The sequence below is a fragment of the Apodemus sylvaticus genome, chromosome 15 (assembly GCF_947179515.1).
Source record: "Apodemus sylvaticus chromosome 15, mApoSyl1.1, whole genome shotgun sequence".
In the NCBI taxonomy this organism is placed as follows: Eukaryota; Metazoa; Chordata; class Mammalia; order Rodentia; family Muridae; genus Apodemus; species Apodemus sylvaticus.
This window is the reverse complement of record NC_067486.1, coordinates 68525466-68539406: the sequence shown is the minus strand read 5'-3', so window position 1 is coordinate 68539406 and position 13941 is coordinate 68525466. Positions and strand designations below refer to the sequence as shown.

General features: G+C 40.7%; 1 protein-coding gene across 4 annotated transcripts in view; it reads right to left on the bottom strand.

Annotated features, from left to right (window-relative positions):
* Pak2 (p21 (RAC1) activated kinase 2) overlaps positions 1 to 13941 on the bottom strand; it is a 61673-nt gene that overhangs the window by 14757 nt on the left and 32975 nt on the right. For all 4 annotated transcript variants that reach the window (XM_052159128.1, XM_052159130.1, XM_052159127.1 and 1 more), the window contains 6 exons: positions 9209 to 9309; positions 7376 to 7523; positions 6684 to 6715; positions 5455 to 5562; positions 3801 to 3933; positions 1326 to 1389 (listed from right to left, as the gene is read on the bottom strand). In XM_052159128.1, coding sequence (XP_052015088.1) covers positions 1326 to 1389; positions 3801 to 3933; positions 5455 to 5562; positions 6684 to 6715; positions 7376 to 7523; positions 9209 to 9309 — 586 coding nt within the window. The remainder of the gene's footprint in view (positions 1 to 1325; positions 1390 to 3800; positions 3934 to 5454; positions 5563 to 6683; positions 6716 to 7375; positions 7524 to 9208; positions 9310 to 13941) is intronic.

Here is a 13941-nt window from a genome sequence, read left to right as displayed (position 1 = left end):
TTTATTTATTATATATAAGTACGGTGTAGCTGTCTTCAGATACTCCAGAAGAAGGCATCAGATCTTGTTACAGATGGTTGTGAGCCACCATGTGGTTGCTGGGATTTGAACTCAAGACCTTCAAAAGAGCAGTCGGAGCTCTTAACCGCTGAGCCATCTCTCCAGCCCTTTTCTGAACTTCTAATCATAAAAAGACCCGGGCATGTTTCTCAAGAAAATATATTTGACTTTATTTTTTAAACATCACAATGCTTTGTCTCATGAATTTCTCTGCAATTCCAACACAGGATTTATGATTGTCATTCATACACCTAAGAATTATTCTTGTCCATTCATCAATATTACTATATAACTTATTTATTATTATGCAAAAATACAAAGGTTAAAAGGTTAAAAAGGCTGGATAAGTAGCTTAGTAGTAGAGCTCTTGCCTGGGTGTACAAAGCTCTAGGTTTAATCCTAAGCACTGAAAAAAAGGTGACTTTAATTTTTTTGGTATGAAAACCAATGCTACAAATAAAATTTGTAGAGAGAATAAAACAAACAAACAAAAAAACCCAATACTGCCTAAAGCCTGCAATAAGTATTTTAATTGTCTCTAAAATACGAGTGTAATCTTTCTATCTATCTGATCCCTCACCACCTATGGGAAATGACATACAGCAAAAAGCAATGGGAACTACACACAGTGACACACAGCTGTAGTCCTAGCACCTGGGAAGCTGAAGATGAGGACCACTAAGACTTGAATTACACAGTGCATGTGGGGCAGTCTGAGCTACATAGGGAAACTTTATTGAAGATGATAATGATGGAGGAAGTGAAAAGGAGAAGAATACGGTCAGGGAAAGAGGGAGACAGGGCAGAGGATATAAAGCTACTTTTTATTGTTGTTGTTTTTTTGTTTTTTTGGATTTATTTGTTTTCGAGACAGGGTTTCTCTGTATAGCCGTGGCTGTCTTGGAACTCACTCTGTAGACTGGGCTCGAACTCAGAAATCCGCCTGCCTCTGCCTCCCAAGTGCTGGGATTACAGGTGTGCCCCACCACCGCCTGGCTATAACCAGTGCTGGATTATGCTTAGTTTTTTTAAACAGGTCTCACTATGAGCTAAGGCTATTCTCCAACCTGTGGCAATCCTGCCTCAGTATCTCAGGTGATAAGTCTGCAAGTGTGTATCATTACAGCCAACTTAGAAGTGCAGTTTTATTTTAATATACATACACCTGTGTCATGCATGCACACTCTCCCATGCAGAACAGGTCTGTGCTCAGAGCAGAGGGAAGCGCCACGCTGAATATGATGTCAGAAGAGAGCAACACTTACCCTTGCCCAATTTTTTCATATCTTGTGTATTTTTTCTTAGGGTCCCCTATGCTCACAATAGTTCCTGTTTTAAACAAAAATTAGAAATCAGTCAAGCAAACTAAATGCAAACAAAATTTGACAATTATTCCTTTTAATAATATACACTGATTATAAAAGTGCTTTTCCATACACCACGCTTCAAAAATAATTTGCTTTAAATAATCAATACAAAAGAAAAGTAATGAGGGGCTGGAGAAATGTCTCAATGGTTGAAAGCACAGGACCTGAGTTCAGGTCCCAGCACCCACACACAGTGGTTCACATTCACCCATAACTCCAGTTCCAAGGGATCCACCAACACCCACGTCTGACCTCTGCTGGTACTGGGTGTGTACTTGGTACACATGCATACATACATATAAACACACCACCCACCCACACACACACAAGGTTTAATACACAGAATTTAAAGTTGAAAAGAAATAAAGAAGACCAAACAATAAAAGGTGGCTGCACTTTTCCATCAGTTAGAGTGTTTGTTTTTTGAGACAGGGTTTCTCTGTGTAGTCCTGGCTGTCCTCTGTAGACCAGGCTGGCCTCAAACTCAGAGATCCACCTGCCTTTGTCTCCTGAGTACTGGGATTAAAGGTGTGTGTCACCATGTTTGATAAGATTAGACTTCATTTTTTTAAAGATTTGTTTGTTTGTTTGTTTATTATATAAGTGTACTGTAGCTGTCTTTAGACACACCAGAAAAGGACGTCAGATCTCATTGCAGATGGCTGTAAGCCACCATGTGGTTGCTGGGATTTGAACTCAGGACCTCCGGAAGAACAGTTGGTGCTCTTAACCACTGAGCCATCTCTCCAGCACAAGGTTAGACTTCTTAATCACTTTTTTAGCAATCATGACATTTTAGTATAACCAATTGTCTTAGTGAGCCTAAAACTCATGTAGTTTTAGGTCCTCAAAATGTAGAGGTACAACATTACTAATTTAAAAAACCAAACCAAACCAGGGTCTCATCTATTCCAGGATAGCCTGGAACTCACTAAGTAGCTGAAGATAATCTTGAACTTTTGACCCTCTTGCTTTCACCTCACAAATGCTGGGATGCAAGTATTCAGCATCCTATGTATGTAATTCTAGGATCTAACATCTCTAGCACATGCTAGGCAAGATTGCTACTAAGTGAGCTCCATTCTCAGCCCTTTTCTTAGACTATTATTTATTTGAGATAGCCTTGACTAACTCAGAACCTTCTCTGTGGCTCAGGTTAGCGCTGAAGTATTACTAATACTCCTGTTTTCAGCTAGGAGTCTCCATGCCCATTTAGGACCTTGATAAACTGTGAAATGACTTACTATCAGAAATAATAAATGAATAAATAGCAGAATAACCCTTAAATGGCTGTTCAAATGTTTCTAGTCTGTCTTCTACTTTTCTGTATCTTTATAAAAACTGAGCATACTGAAAAAATCTTCAATATGCTAAGAGATTAAATTCAGGAAATTGGGGGAAAAGTTCATAATTTAAATTCAGATTTACTATAGGTCAAATGGGGGAAAAATGACACAGCACTGCCACTTGCTTAAGGTAAGACATGAACATGTGACACTCAGTCAGAGTAGTCCCACCACAATGCAGCCTCTTCACTCTGAGCTACACAACAAAAGTCAAAGCTGCAGTCAGACAGAGCTGCAGAGAGACCCACAGCACAGAGGAAGAGATTACTGAGCCGTGACTCGACGGCGGCACCACTGCTCTGGCTCAGCGCTTGGAGTGGCAGCTTTCCTAAGAGAAGGAACAGTATATCTCTACAAAACGCCAGGGTGAAAGCAGCGTCACACTTTAAAGAACTGAAGAATAAAAGCAGTAACTAGAGCACACCCATTACTTAAACACTATCCACCCGGGATATTTCCCGACTCCCCCACACTGGCCACTGCCACTGCCACCACGGTGCTCTTTGAAGCTGCTGGAGATTTTCGAGCAGATATCACTGCTACCTTTTAATGCTAGACCTAAACAAAAAATGGTGGGTTATGGGTTAAAAGGACAGAAAAGAGCCTACCCACCACAGTCTTTAAGCTGACATACATCACAGAAAGTCAGTTTTTTTAGGAACATTCATGTTTACTATGTTGTGTATGGAAGTCAGAACACTTTGGGAGTGGTTCTTTCCTTTCTACATTTGGATCCGAGGGATGGAACTCAGGTGGTCAAACTTGGTGTTGTGCCCTTTATCACAGAACTACTCTGCCAGTCCGTAAGAGACATTTTTATATAGGTTTGTACTGAGAACTTGTAAATGTACACACAAACATACAAACCCCCTTTAATAGAGTTTCAATTATATCCCTTCGATGTGACTGGCAGGGACCAAAGTTTTCACACACTAAGCAAGTGCTCCCAAATGAGCAACACATATCCCCAAATGTTTTTAAGCTCTGAGACAAATGTTTTTTAAAAAATAAAGGACAGAGTGCATACTTAATTTCTCCATAATCTCTTCATCGGTCATCTTGGCTTTCTTTTTCTGTTTGTCTGAAGACTTGGCACCACTGTCAACATTAGAATCACCAACGGGAGCAGGAATGGGGTCGATGACAGACCGTGTGTAAATCTGCAGAGATATAGGTCATTGATGAGACTTGAGAAAAAACCTGTTCAGATGATCTTGGTAGCAGAAAACTCCTTGTTTTTTGCCTCTTTTGGCAAAACTAAGTTATCTCTCCTACTGTTTTTTAGAATGGGAACAGTACAGTCACACAAGGAACACACAGCTAACACACAGTGGTGCACAGACAGACACATACATACACATAAAATAAAAATACTAAAGAGTGAGCTTGCAGATAGGCACAGTGGCATACACCTGTATTCGTGTGCATGAGAGGCAGAGACAGAGGCCAGGAGTTCCAGGCCAGCATCAGCTACGTAATGAATTTGAAGCCAGTCTAGACTACATGAGACCCTGGCTCAAAACAAAAACAAAATGAACCCTAACACAACTTACAAAGAGAAAAGAATAAGGGTCTTGATATTGAAATAACTACCTGCCCTGTACATTTTACACAAATTCAGCATTTTCCTTTCCTTTCAAACAGCCTGTCCTAAGTCATAAGGAACACAGTCCTTTATCCCCGCTTTTGTGCCAGTTGCAATCCTGTGTGCTGAGCATGCTCAGTCGTGCGGCAGCACAAGCACAGTTTGCACTCTCTCACCACCATAGGAAGGGCATTGCTGGAGCAGTTCCTTACTGCCTAGAAACACGCTTAAAATTCTCTTAGTTGGTGAGTAATTTCAGTGTTAAATAACTCTTATTAGACAGACAGCTTTTTGAGAACAAGATTAAAATATATAATCCAGGGAAGAGCAATGATCTAAGTTTTAGATATAATAGTAACCTATACTGAGAAAGCTAAAGAAATACAGCATACTCTTCAGAATAGGGGAACATCTAGAAAGGAGAGCCTTGTTATGTTCTTTTCTGTCTGTTATTTGGGAGATAGGCTCTAGCGTACTCTCTGCAGCTCTGCTGGCCTCTCACTCACAGGCTACCTGCCCTGCTGGGGTTAGCGCTGTGCACCACCACACCCACTCAGGACATCACCTTTGAAAGTCGTTTTTATGAATCTTTTTTTTTTTTTGGTTTTTCAAGACAGGGTTTCTCTGTATAGCCCTGGCTGTCCTGGAACTCACTCTGTAGACCAGGTTGGCCTCAAACTCAGAAATCCACCTGCCTCTGCCTCCCAGAGTGATGGGATTACAGGCGTGTGCTGCCAACCTGGCTTTTTGTTTGTTTTTTTGGGTTTTTTTGTTCGTTTTTTATGAATCTTAATTTACTTATTATTGTGTGCATGTGTGCACACACGCCATAAAGAGCTTGTGGCAGTCAAGGGACAACTTGCAGGAATGAGCTCTCCCTCTACCATGTGGGCCCCAGGGATTGGAGGCAAGCTGTCCGGCCTGGTGGCTCAGTCATTTCATCAGCCCTGAAAAGCAGGTTCTGAAAAATAATTAAGTTTCTCCACAATATAGTATTTTAAGCTTGAAGGCCTTTTAACATTTTGACAGCAAGTCAAACGCAGACTGTTTTTTTCAAGACACACGGTTGCAGGTCATCAGCTTGTCCGTCACTCACTGATTTTGTATGATCTGGTCGAGGGGCAATGACGGGAGGAGCAGCATCGTCATCGTCATCATCTTCCTCTGTCACCACAGCTGATGTCTCTGACCCCTTGGTGTTCAGCTGCGTTCACCACAGGAACAAAAGGAGGATAAACCAAGAACATCAAAGGTTAAAGTGGGGCTCCCCTATAAAAAGTCTTACAAGTTTACTTCTTCAATAGCTAACATAAAATTTCCGAACTTCACTGGTTCTGATATAACCAATTAAAAGTAAATGAATCCATACGGTGAGTATCATTTCAGTGGGGAGGAGACTGCTAAGGACTGATCCTGAGGCTTGTGTGTGGCGTGACTGCCTACCACTGAGCTGCATCCAGAGCTCCCAAGTATACTCCCTTTACAGGGGCACACACGGTGCTGTTAAGTAAGCAATCTTCTTCTTAGGCCCAAGCTGAAGGTTCTCTGGACTCTAGACATAAACCTCATTTTGAGGGATTTAAAAGACCCAGATACACCAGTTAACAAATCAAGAAAAGGAGCTGACAAGTTTTTTAACTATTTAGAATGTGACACAGTTTACCACACTCAGAATGGTACTGGTAGGGGTCTAGAGAGTAGAGAATATGCCACCCAGTTCACCATATTCAAGGTTCAATCTGGCAACAATGGAAAAGTAGTTAAATTGCTCTGGCAGCCATTATAAAGATTAGCTGCTTTAAACTGCCCAACAAGCAAGTCTTACTTAATATGGTTTCTTCAATTAATCAAATGGCTAACTTTAAAAAAGAAAAGCAACTAAATAGTTATTTATCTGATGGCTAATTTTACTTTATTTCTGGTTTTTTGAGATATAGTCTTGTTAGTCACACAGTCCTTCAAATTCAGTCCTTGGCTTCTTGAGAGCTGGGGTTGGAGACATGGCTACCACATCTAAGTATTTGTGTGTGTGCGCGCGCGCGCGCGCGCGCGAGCATGTATATTCATATTCTTTAAGATGTATTTATTTTATGTGAGTACACTGTCTCTGTCCTAGGACACACCAGTAGAGGGCATCAGATCCCATTACAGATGGTTGTGAGCCACCATGTTGTTACCGAGAATTGAACTCAGGACCTCTGAAGATTCTTCCACCGAGCCATCTCTCCAGCCCCCTGTTCTTATATATTTACCAAGCAAAATAAAAACAGACTTGTTCTAGGCAACCTAAATTAGAGCAGAAACTATATTAAATTATTAACTTACTGCTGGTGTTCCAGAAGGGAAGCCATCTTTCTCTGAATGTGAAACAGAAAAGATATTACCAATTTGAGAAAGAAAACTGAGAAATGACAAAAGACAAAAAACAAAAAACAGTCCCAGTTTTGCTATGTAGGCCTGGCTAGCCTGATAGTCACTATACAGTCCCTGCTAGTCCCTGCTTTTGCCCCCCACCCCATCCCTGTGTCAGATTTTATTTACTGTATAACGTAGACCAGTCTGGCTTTGAATTCACAGAGATCTGCCTGCCTCGCCTCCTGAGGGATGGGATTACAGTGTTTTCCAAAAAGGCCAGATGAAAGGCTTCCTGCCGAATGGACTTACTTTCCATATAGTAAGTCCCGTCCACTCTAGTCTACTCACAACAACCATCTTTAGCATGAACTTGTCTGCACTTTTAGACGCTGCCTTCTATTGCTGCCAGTCATTTAAAAGCATCCAAGAGGAAAAGATTAAATAAGCAAAGAGCTCAAACATCCACTAACTCACTTCTGGCAAAATGATGAGGTTAATATAATCTCCAGATACCATCACTCTCTAAAGGGTAGATTTATGCAGGAGAGAAGGAGTGACAACAGCTATACTTCCATCTTTGATTCCCAGAGGAATCTTTTATCTGGTAGGGCCTTCAGCACTCTGCATTCGGTCCAGCCTCTCACCACTGACTGGGATCTTACCAGGAGGAGTGAAACTCAGGTACTTCTGCTTCACAGTGTTGGAGTCATAGAACTTCAAGACATCCAGCACAGCCTGAGGATTCTTCTTCTGCTCGAGTTTGGTAATGTTGGAGGTCTGTAGCAGCCGTGCCCATTGTTCTGGCATGCCCTGACCAATAGAAACCCACCAATTAGCTTTGGTTTGATGCTCCAATAGAAAACACCTCACAGAGCACTGACAATGCCTGCACAGCGCGTGCTGTGGAGCTGTGGGCTGTGAGCTGCTGTGGGTGCTGGGAACTGAACCAGGTCTTCTGCAAGAGCAAGTTCCCCTAACTACTAAGCCAACCCTACAGCTGGTGCTTACTTATTTTTGAAACAAAGTTGTAACTATATAGTTCAGCCATTTGCCTTAGCTGTCCACAGTTGCCTTAGTGTGTACACGAAGTAAGTAAGTACACACTAAGTAAGTAAGTACACACTAAGTACACACAGTACAGCAGTACTGTGGTTTGTATTTTGTTTTTCAAGACAGGGTTTCTCTGTGTCCTGGAACTCACTTCCCATGAAAAGACCATGCTGGCCTCAAATTCAGAGATCTGCCTACCTCCCAAGTGCTGGGATTAAAAGTGTTTGCCATCATGTCCAGCCAAGTCTAGGTGTTTTAAAAAGGACCATGTGGTCAAAGGACTGACTCTAGTGTGGTCCTCCAGTACCTTCCAAGTTTTGTTTGAGATAGGATGTTCTACTGGCCTAAAATGCTACTAAATAGGTTGGGAGTACAGGATCACACCACAGCATTTGGCTTTTTATGTGAGTTGTCTGTTGTGTTTTTTTGTTTTTGTCTTTTTGGTTTTTCAAGACAGGGTTTCTCTGTATAGCCCTGGCTGTCCTGGAACTCACTCTGTAGACCAGTCTGGCCTCTGCCTCCCAAGCAAGCATCACCACTGCCCGGCCACTAATATTTTTATGATAAGCAAAACCCAGCACGAATTGACAACTGTAATCCTGGCATGACAACTAACTGTAATCCTGGCAGTCAGTGTATGACCCCACACTCTGATGCCTGAAACTGGAGGATTTAGCACTCCAAGGTTATTGGGACTTAGTGAGACTTTGCTTTAAACAAACAACAGCAAAGAAAGAAAAGAAAAAGAACTGATAATCATGTGGGATAGAAAAGTTCAACACCAGTCATGTGACCTCATAGTTATGACCCTAGCACATGAAATGGCAGAGACAGGAGGACTAAATTCAAGACCAGCCTTAAGTACAAAATGAGTTTGTGGGAGGCTACATAAAAAAGTCCTGACTCAAATAGAGGAAAAAACTGGTTTCAAACCTAACATTGAACAAAATGCTTGAGTACCTTTTCCGGTTTCTTATTCTGACTGTGTGCACATTTTCAGAGATCAGAGGTCATCTCAGGCATGACTGTCTTCCTCCTTGAGACAGGCCTCTTGCTCTTACCACTTCATCATTACCACAGTAGCTGCCCCATGAGCATGCAGAGTCTCTTGTCCCCCAATACAACAGGAGCACTACAATTGCTTCATCTGGTTATGTGCATGCTGGAGATTTGAACTCAGGTTCTCATACTTGCATAGTGGGTGCTTCTCTTTCTCTCTCTCTTTCTTTTTGGAGACAAGGCTCTCCATGCAGTCTTTACTGTCCTGGAATTATGTAGACCAAACTGGTCCTGAGGTTAGAGATCGACCTGCCTCTGCCTCCCCAGTGCTGGGATTAAAGGTGTGCTACTACTGCCCTACCAGTAAGTGCTTCTTTCCACCAAACTATCCCCAACCCTTCAGCACTGCTTTAAGGTCATAAACAACCCTCATTAGGTAAACTTACAGTGAACTCTCCTGTAACAGCATCAAAGCCAACATGGATGGTGTGCTCAAAATCAGATGGGGGAGAAATCTCTGGCCGTTCTTTTTCTTTCTTTTTACTTCCTGGGGAATGGGGGAGAAAATTATCTCTTTAAATAAGGCTAATTATGGCATTTATTACTATATTTGTAATTTCCTGATAGGAAACTGATACACACAACACGCACCCTGCTGGAGGGTGTCTCCAACCGACACAGTTTATGGATGCTACTTGCAAAAGCTTCCTTCTTTCCCGCCCTCCTTCAACTTGCTTTCTTGAGACAGGGCCTCATTCTCCAGCCCACACTGGCTTTGAATTCATGGCAATTCTCTTATCCAGCCTAAGAATATTAAGGTTGAATGAATGAGCCACCATACCTAGCGTACACTTTCCTTTTTATTACAGTCTGTAAATATTACATCTTTAAATTACCCAACTCTTCCATAGTTGCACTGTAAAAAAATTATTGCAACATTCTTGCAACAACAGTAACATTTTTTGCACATTCCAACACATCAATTCCTTCTCCTCCCCAGTCCTCCTCCTCTAACCCGAAGCTCTTAAAACCATGGGTCTATTTCTGGATGCTCTGCTCTCTTAAAATCATCTATCATTATGCCAATCCTGCTGTCTACTTTGACTACTGTCATCCTCTGTCATCCTTATAACAAACATTGAAAGTACAGTCTAAGTCTTTTTTTTTAAACTTTTTTTTTTAAACTTTTTTCATAATCTGCTGGGATTATGGGTCCTCTACATTTCTATATGAAATTAACAATGTTTTACATAGGGCTGTGACAGGAATTGCCTTTTTTTTTTTTTAAAGGTTTTTTTGGATTTGGTTTTTCGAGACATGGTTTCTCTGTATAGCCCTGGCTGTCCTCGAACTCAGAAATCCGCCTGCCTCTGCCTCCCAGAGTGCTGGGATTACAGGCGTGCACCACCACTGCCTGGCAGAAATTGCAGTAATCTATAAATCAACTTAGAATTTATATACATGCTGTGTTCTGATCCATGGCTAACAATAAATCCTTATGATTCTCTTGAACAATTCTTATGAATTAGGTGTTACATTTCTCTCAACAATGTGCACTAGTTATTGGGAGACTGACGCTGCCATTACGTTCATATTTCTGTAAAGGAATATTGATTTTTGATGCTACTAAAAATGACAGTTTTGGGGTTGGGAATGTAGCTCAGAGAGAGCTTGCTTGCTTAGGATGACTGGAGCCTTGGGTTCAGCCTCACCAGAAAACACAAAATAAACCTTATACTTTAGGCCTGACCTTTGGACACTCTTTTCCTTTAAACTTTTTGTAGGCATCACAGGATTTTCCATAAGTAACATGCTGCGGTGAACTAAGGAGAGGCTGCCGTATCCTCCCTAGTCTGGATCATTCATTCACTCATTCATTCATTCACTCATGCATTCATTTACCTCACTGAACTGGCTAGTCCCTGGACTATGGTTAAGTTAAGTAAAGGTGTTAATAGGTATTTTTGTGTTTTTACTGAAACAGGGAATGAGAACAGTCGCTGTTTTATCAGTTTAATAAACAGTTTCTAACATGTCCTTTATCAAATTTATTAATTTCCTTCTATTTCAAGTTTGCTCAACACTTATGTTAGAAATGAATACTGAATTATGTCAAATGTCTTTCCTACCTCTACTTGTATGACCATACGGCTTACCCTAAATTACACCAATTTCCAAATGTTTAATTGGCCTTTCAATCATGAAACCAACTCTATTTGGTCCTGATCTATTGCTCTTCTTACACACTGTTGGATTATCTCCTAAAACGTTGCCAACTTCAAGAGAAATATAGCTCTCTTTCTTTTGTAATATTTTCGTATAAAGTGAAACCACTAAATGTGTCAGAAAACATCTCATATTCTATTTTTTGGAAATTATATAGAATTGTTTTATTTCTTCCTTAAACATTTCATTGATTTGCTAATGAAGCCAGGCAAGGTCTTAAATGACTTTCTTTGTAGAAAGGGTTTTAGCTATAAACTAAATTTTTCTAGGACATAGACAGTCTTTAATCTTTTTTTTTAAAATAAACTTTGGGCCCAGCAGTGGTGGTACATGCTTTTAATCCCAGCACTTGGAAGGCAGAGGCAGGCAGATTTCTAAGTTCGAGGCCAGCCAGGGCTACATAGAGAAACCCTGTTTCAGGGGAAAAAAAAAAAAAAACCAAACCAAACAAACCAAAAAACGTAAATTTTGGAAATCTGTATTGTTTAAGAAAACAATTCATTTTCCATAGCTTTAATTTATCACTACATACTTGTATCTAACATTCCTTTGTGTCTTAGTGGAGACTGAGCCTGGACCTGTATGTGTTAATCATATGCTCTGCCCTGACTTTCACTTCAATTCCAGCAAACCTTTTATTATAACCTAACATGCAAGTTTATAAAAACAAACAAACAAACAAACAAACAAACAAACCAAAGAACAACTTCAAGTATTCAGGAGGTAGTGACACATGCCTTTAATCCCAGCTCTCAGGAGGCAGAGGCAGAGGCAGAGGCAGAGGCAGAGGCAGAGGCAGAGGCAGAGGCAGAGGCAGAGGCAGAGGCAGAGGCAGAGGCAGAGGCAGAGGCAGAGGCAGAGGCAGAGGCAGAGGCAGGCAGATCTTCATGAGTTCAAGGCCAGCCCGATCTACAGATCAAATTCTAGGGCACCCAGGGTTCCACAGTGAAACCTCATCTTGAAAAACAAAACAACAAGCAAACAAACAAACAAACAAAAAGCCCTCCCAAAAAATCCCAAATAACACCAACAAAAACCAATCTTCGCATAAACTTCATTTTGGCTGTTTTACTGATAATTTTTGCAATCATTTGAATTTGGTTTTATTATTCCTTTCCATCTATGCTCCTGTTTAAGTTGTATGATCCAATGAGGCTTAGTATATTCATAATTTCACAATCATTATCACCATATAACTAGCATGTTTTATCAACTCCTAAAGAAACTTTTTCTCAATTAGCAATCGCTCTTCATTCTACTCTAACCCTTCATCAAATAATATTTTTTCAGTTTTTTATTTACTTCTATGTGTGTCTGCTTGAGTGTATGTGTACTATTTGTGTTCAGGTAGCCATCAGACGCCCTAGAACTGAAGCCGCAGGCGGCTGTGAGGTGTGGGTGCTAGGAACCACCCTGGTCCTCTGGGACAACAGCAAGTGCTCTGTGGTCTTATGTGCTGACTCATTTCTCCCTCCTCCAATTTCTTTAAAACTTTGTTTCCTAATGTGTATTAGTATTTTGTGCCATATGCATATAAGTGTGCTACCTACATGCAGTGTCCATGGAGGTCAGAAGATAGAATCGGATTCCTGGAACTAAAGGAACTAGGAACCAAACCCAGCAGCAACTGTTCTCAAATACTGAGCCACCTCTCCAGTTCCTGGGTCTTTATTTTTCATATTATTTATTTCCCTTATTCTACTTAATTTGTTCATTACTTGCAACATATAACTGTTATCTTCTACATTTCCCATCCAGGTACCTTAAAAAAAGAAAGAAAAAAAAAAAAAAAAACCTCTGGGAGAATTTTCTTGATTATCTTCTAAGCCTTCAATTCGTATCACATTTGTTGTGTAAATTTGTGTTTTTTGTTTGTTTCAAGATATGGTTTCTCTGTGTAGCCCTGGCTGTTGTGGAACACAGTGATCTAGCTGTCTCTGCCTCCCATGTGCAGGGGATTAAAGGCATGGGCCACTGCCTGGCTTGTTCTGTTAAAAAAAAAAAAATTTTTTTTTTTTAAAGATTTACTTTATCTATATGAGCATGCTGTAGCTGTCTTCACACACACCAGAAGAGATAGGAATCAGATTCCATTACAGAAGGTTTGTGAGCCACCATGTGGTTGCTGGGAATTGAACTCAGGACCTCTGGAAAAGCAGTCAGTGCTTGTAACCACTGAGTCATCTCTCCAGGCACCTGTTCTGTTAATTTTAAAAACTCATTCCCCAATAATGATTTCTCATTGTTCTTTGATCATGGTTTTCCTCTGACAATAATTTTCTTGTTTTCTGAATTTGTCTTCTTTCCTCAAAGGTTATGCTGTGCATACATGTATGTTACCTAAGATATTTGGCTTGTTGGTTTTCTACTTAAGTGGAATGTTTCTTTTAAATTTCTACTTAATAAAATTAGAGATTTTGGGGGACAGGGTATGTAGCCTTGGCTAGCCTTGATGTCACTTAGTAGTCCAGGCTGGCCTCACAGGCATGTGTCATCTGATGCTCCCCTTGCTCTGGGCTCTTCTGTCTAGTGTTTTCTTCAGATGTCTGGTGACTCCTTGCTGTCTACTTTTACAGAAAAGAATTACACAACTAACTGGGAGATAAGCTAGATCAAAGATGAGGATAGGGTTCAGTGTGTCAGAAGTACTTTCCCCAGAACATTCTATTTATCCAGAGAACCCTTCCAGTGTCTGTCTGAGGGCCAGGACAGGCAGAAAATACTCTGAAAGCCAGGCAAGACAAAGGAAGTTTTGTGCAATGACTTGGACAAAATCTTTACTTTTTATTCTGATGTTTTAACTTTTCAGATTTCCCAACGAGAACATAGGTATGGCCTGCTAATGACGTAAGATGGTAAGTCATGGCATGTATATTGGATACATTCCCACGTAGATTTAATTAAATACTTCCCACTTCACCACCAACATCACTCTCCTTCCTGACAATTTCTA